Here is a 6,305-nt window from a genome sequence, read left to right as displayed (position 1 = left end):
CCAGTACGGCAGCCAGCACAGCACGTACACCGCTATCACCGTCAGCACCAGCTTCGTCACTTTCCTGTGCGACCGCTTTTTCTCCTTCGACTTATTTTTTGGTCCAACGGTCTTCAGCTTGCGGATAACGAGGCAGTAAAAGACGAATATGAGTGTCAGAGGCGCAGCGAAACCGAGTGCAAAAGAGTAGAGGGTAAAAGAGGCCTGACCCTTAGCGAACTCACGCTCGGGCCACACGATGTTGCACGAGAGGCCGTTGTCGCTGTGGATGAGCGTGGTGTACATGAAGATGGGCGTCATGACCAGTGCGGAGGCGGTCCACGCAGCAGCGGAGACGAGGCGCGAAACAAAGGGCGTGCGCAGGCGCGGTGCGGCGATCGGGTGGCACACTGCGATATATCGGTCAGCGCTCATAATGCACAGGAAGATGCTGCTCGTAAACTGGTTGATGCCTGTCGATATCATGTACGCTTTGCACATGAAACGGCCGAACGGCCACGAGCGCACCGACATTGTTATTATGAGAAATGGGATGCCTATGAGGAAGCACTCGTCTGCGATGGCCAGGTTGACGATGTACATGTTGGTGACGGTCTGCATCTTGGAGTAGCGCAGCACGACGTAGATGACGAGCGTGTTGCCTAGCAGGCCCACGACGCACACGAGCGCGTATAGCACCTGCGTCACCACGTACACCACGGGCAGATTCACGTTGGGGCAGTTCTCGTACGTGCCGTTCAACGTCGAGTTCTCGTCGAACGAGTAGTTGCTGTGCCCATACATCTCCACTTCTTCGATCTCCATATTTACGATGTTCTTATTTCTTGTTGTACCAAAGTGTTCTTGTTTTAATATTGTGTATTACCTATAAACAAAAAAAAATGATTACATTAGTTATTGATCTGATTGAAATTTAATACTTATTGGACATACTCATATTGTATCTTCGAGTACTAAACATCGCAATTTCCTTCCATTCGATTAAGCACAGCCTCTGCCCTTGAACTTTTGATATTAGGATTGTTTACAACTAAACATTGTAATTAAAAATCTAGCAATGAAATTGAAATATGATCATAATGTGGTCATTGTATTGCTTACATTGTTGATATCGCTGAGCAGCGCGCAGCTCACACAACCTTCGCAGATCTGGAACACCCATCTGAAACAATGCAAATATTTTCCATTTTATTTATTATCATACCTTTATCTGTTAGTCAAAAGTTCTGTTCATTTACTAATTAATGATTTCTTCTAAATCAAGTTATTTGTATAATGCAGTCTAAATAAATGTTTCTCATTTTGACATAATTAAAGTTTTATTTCCATTCAAAATGATTGCGAGTACCAATAATTGAATTTAATTGTTTCAATGCAAGTGTAATTACAATAACAACACTAATTCATGTTCAGTTGTTGTTTATGTTACGGCTTGAAAGTTATTGATATAAATATTAGTCGAAGATTTAAATACCGACGTACAATACATTTTGCAAATGTTATATTGTTTCAGCGGCAATATAACATGCAATACTGACACGTTTATGTAACGTTTACAACAATAATTGTTATTTATGTAAGTTATTTTCAACAGAATAATCGGAAATGTAAGATCATCAAAGTTCAATGCAGTTTGTACACAACTTGTTTTCGACGAAAATGTTAATTGACATTTTGTTAAACAATATTTTGATGTTTGAAATGAATCCCTTGACATAATTATAACAACAAAATAAATGGGAACGAGGTCGGAAACATATTACTTAATTTTCACTAAGTATGGCCCTACAATAATTAAAACTTTCACTAATTAAAAAATAAATTATTAGTTCATAAGCACATCAAACCATATACTAGAATACTTCAATAAGACCATTATTAATAAAAGTTAAAAATAAACAATAAATAATGATAGAGCCGCGATAACGGCACGTGTTTATATGTTGGCGCTAAACGCAACAAGGAACGAATCTCGCGGCGTATGTTTACACTACGATGATTGGTGGCCGAGGAAATAGAACATTGTTTGGGCGGCGTGGTATGGCAGTACACGCACCACGCGACTCGCCCGCGCTCTTATCACACCAACATTTTTTAATTGCTAATATTATTTGAAACCATTGCACTGTACAACGAATACAAGACAAGTAATTAAAGGTTGAATATTGTTTTCTTTAGGTGTCCAATCATCTCCTTTTGTAACAGGCCAGGTCGGTCGAGTCCCGCTGGGATAGGTCAGTCAACAATCTCTGTTGTACATTGAGGCTGAGTAACAAATTCTCGGCGAACATTTACTTTGAGTTGGCATGAGATCGCGTCCGTATCCTATCACATTGACGCTGTTTATTGAAAACATTGCGTAAGAATTAATTTTTCGCAAACGTAGCACTTTATTGCGAGCATAATGAATTTGATATAAAAATTAAATGTAATTTGCATAATGACTTTGAAATTGTACAAAAGAGTGAAAGGGTCTTGCGTTGTTATTCAATGTTTTAATAATAAATGTAAAAACTCTTTGTTAGGCGCGAAAAAATCCACAAAACAGTTACTTTATCTTCATTAATTTGAGTTTACAAAGGTTTGTAATGGCTTTAACTTCCCTTAACCGTACCCCAGCTTTTTTTCGTGTATAATTCAAAGAGGAGCTTTGTACAGCATTGTAAACATTATCACAAGATCGTTTTAAACGCCTCAGCTTTTAAGCTTGGATTGAGCGGAGATGCGATAAAAATTGTTTGAACTACAAGGTGGCTATTTGTACACAACGTGCTCTACGGCCGCTTTTCTTCGTTGCTTATTCTGTTCACATTTTTGATGTTTTATAATGATCGTAATATTTGACTTCTTTGTTCGTATACTCGACTTCTCTCATGTACCTATTACACTTTGGTTCTGTCCATCGTATTTTTTTTACTTAGTTTTTTAAATGTCTAGATAATACATGTCAGTTGAATGTGTAATGACACGACCGCATATCGTTGATGGATGTTGGAGTGTTGAGACTGACTCAGTGCTCGTGATGTATTTGTGATAGGAAAAATATTGTTATTTAAAAGGCGCGAAGAGAGCCGCGCGTGTGATTTACGACCCTCTATAAATGCTCTCTTGCGTATCTGCTGACAGATGATATTTTGCATGATCATAAGTTAAATTGGCAAAGTGTTAGTAACAAGATATCATACCGACGAACGCGCAAATGTAGTTATCCCAGTCCAGTTTCCTGAAAATTATTTTAGGATCAATTATTGATTAAATTCAAGACTTTCAGATTCAAGTCACAGATTTTCAGATTTTGTAATTAGTGTAAATCTGTAGTTTACACTCATTAAGGCTTTAGCTTTATAGCAATAGGCAACAGACTATTATTATAATTTCTACAATATCCGGTGACATTAATAAACGGACAGTCTGGTCTCCCCAGGACTGGCGGCGCAGCCCGACAGTGTAAACGGCCTACATCGCACGAAACGCACTCTTCAAACTCTTCCACTCTCCTCAAAAACTATAAAGTCAGTACAATATAGACATAATACGCAATAATTTCGATATCTTTAATAACTTGTTTCCAAATATAAATTAAGTAAATTATGGATGAAAATAAATTAACTAATTAAAGTTTGTTTTTCACCACACCATTTAAATGTTGTTTTGGATGTGTCCGAGTTTGGCACTGTAATATGTGGAAGTGAATCACAAAATTACCTCTTTTATTAAATAAAACTGGAAGAACAAGGAAAATGTGTTTACGTCGCTGCGCCCCGTTTGCGGGCTGGGACTGGGGCGGCAGCGGTGGGGCGGGGGGGCGCAGGCGGGCGGTTTAAGATGAGGTCATTGAACCCTCATCACAGGCCTAAAAATATTTTAGAGTGTGTAAATCTGGAAAATGCAAGACGGATATTAAGCTGCCGTCTTGACGTTTATATTTTTAGTGCGTTTATAATAAGTAATGAAAATGATACAGTGGGTATCAATGGTATCAAGTGAAAACTTGTTTACAACTGCTGTCAGTGACAGTTCCCCAGAAAATAACTATTGGTTTCTACTTAATAATTATCACGTTTTAAATTTGAGGGCGAAACGAGCCAGCTCAACTCTGAGCCTACCGACGCCGCAGCTAGTAGCCATATCTCTACGCCACAAGCACTTTTTGCGTATTTAAATGTGCCGTCCCTTTAAATTTACATTTTCCAACATTAATTATGTTTTGTGCCTAAATTACTAGACGCTTTTTTAAAGATTAAGGCAGATGGTGTATGTGATATAATGGAAACACTTAGATGACGAACATTATGTAATCCAATTGTTATAAAAGACTACTTAGACCTAGGTACAATTAGTGTCAATACCCTTTCGCTTGTAAACCAACACGACCTATTCTAAGTCTATTAATTAAATTGAGCTGTATTACTTATACATGCCGTGGTAGGTGTAATTCGATTGAAAGCATAAATGTTTCATTGGAGCTGTGAATGTAAAAGCATTTTCCAGCGATGTATTGCTGCAATAAAGGTGTACGCTGCATGCAGAGCGGCCGCGCCCGCCGCGCCCCCAGCGAACTGCGACCGTACACACTACCCTGCCCTACCCTTCCTTGCATTGGCCTACCCTACCGCACAACAGAACAAGACATAAAACATACAAAAGTTTTGTCTTCTTTAATTAAGAATTTATTATTAATATAATGTACCTATATCAGTTAAACTATACTTCGCAGTATTAGAAAAACAAAAAACTATCACGAGCCTGTGAATTGACCGCGGAGTTGTGCTGGCATTCAGCCACAAATATTATTGTTGTTCGTTTAATATGTTTAAAATATTATACGCGAGAAAAACAGAAATACCACGATACGATTGTAAACAACATATGTGGTGTCCTGTATTTTACGCCTTGTGTAAGCAAATCAACCATTGCGTAGCGTTTGAGTATTTGTTTTGTTTTCATGTTCCTTCGCTATTGTATATCAATCAAGGGTCTGCCTGTCGCTTCACTCAACTGGGGTCAGTTAACGACAAACTGACATCATTATTCAACAATAATGAATTATGAAAATGATGGTCGTCGCTCGTCCGCCGCGCCATGCATGATAAATTAAGATGTTTATGCACACATGATTGTATTACTTCATTTCCACAGCAGGGCTGCCGCAGCGCCGGCAAAGGCAACGGCAACGAACACGTTAACTGACCGCTGACACAAAACAAACAAGTTTTCAAAACAACTAATGAATTGTAGAACAACACATGTTATGGAAATTGATGTATAATGTAATTATGCTGATGATGCTGATGTACATATTTGTTCACATACAACTCACTAATTTGAAAGTCCTGCGTAAATATTCAACTCAAACTTTACCAAAGTTTCCGCTCGTTCATACATATAAAATGTTCCCCAAACAAAGTTATATTAGCTTTGATATTATTGTAGAAAGTAGCGGGCCCGCGTCACCTCGCTGCGGCGCGCGCTTCTTGTAAGGCCGGAGATAAGATGCTATACAAACTGCTTATTACTTATTTACCGGTTCCTCTGAGAACAAATTTAATAGGTCCCATACCCATAGCCCATTATCTAATGTGCTAATTCTCTTTACTAGAGCGGAATGGGTATTCCTCCGGGATAGCTAACTATGTGTAGCCAAATTTCGAAGCGGCCAATTTAAGAAAATATGACGCAATTTGTGGAGATCTCTAAACATTTCATCAAACGATCAGTAAATAATCTGTCCGATGTCCATCTATGAATATCGATCGGTGACGTCAGAGTGAATGAAATTTTAAAGAATGCGCACGTCAGCGGATCTTTGAGCGCCGTTGATTTATTCTAGACTTTCGGGTTTCGGCCGCCGAATGCCGGCTGCCGGCTGCCGGCTGCCGGCCGACGCAACTCGCTGCCGCTCATCAAATTAATGAAGATTTATTCCAGTGGCTAAAAAAGTGAAACAAACTGTAAAGTTTTTCAAATTCTTACATAAAAGATATGAGTCCGTTAAGAAATTTTGAAAACCAACAGAATAAATATTGCTTCATAATGTTTTATAGTACATATTATAAAATACACAGATAAGTATATTTGGTCTCATGAGATTCGAAACTTAAACATTTCAAATATCCAAAAATTAAATGGAATTATTAAAAATACATTTGTTTTATTTATAACTGAGTAGAGCAAACATTTAGATGAAAGGAAAACACCGCAACATAATTTGTGAGAACAAATAAGCCGCCATTTTTATAAAAAGTATATGAAGCTCATTAAAAAGTTAGTTCAGACGAGTTATCTGTGCGCCGCGGCTTAGGGCC

At 38.5% G+C, this 6,305-nt stretch overlaps 1 protein-coding gene across 1 annotated transcript in view; it reads right to left on the bottom strand.

The window, feature by feature from the left end:
- The window catches only part of LOC106108184 (somatostatin receptor type 2-like), a gene marked incomplete at its 3' end in the record, with an annotated part of 19,973 nt that continues 13,668 nt past the window's right edge, over positions 1-6,305 (bottom strand). The window contains exons 2-3 of the mRNA XM_013289286.1: positions 1,102-1,162; positions 1-865 (exon numbers count right to left, since the gene is read on the bottom strand). Coding sequence (XP_013144740.1) covers positions 1-804 — 804 coding nt within the window. The remainder of the gene's footprint in view (positions 866-1,101; positions 1,163-6,305) is intronic.

Source organism: Papilio polytes, unplaced genomic scaffold, assembly GCF_000836215.1.
Source record: "Papilio polytes unplaced genomic scaffold, Ppol_1.0 DF821734.1, whole genome shotgun sequence".
Lineage (NCBI taxonomy): Eukaryota > Metazoa > Arthropoda > Insecta > Lepidoptera > Papilionidae > Papilio > Papilio polytes.
The sequence above is the reverse complement of the archived record's forward strand: the minus strand, read 5'-3'. Positions and strand labels throughout refer to the sequence as shown.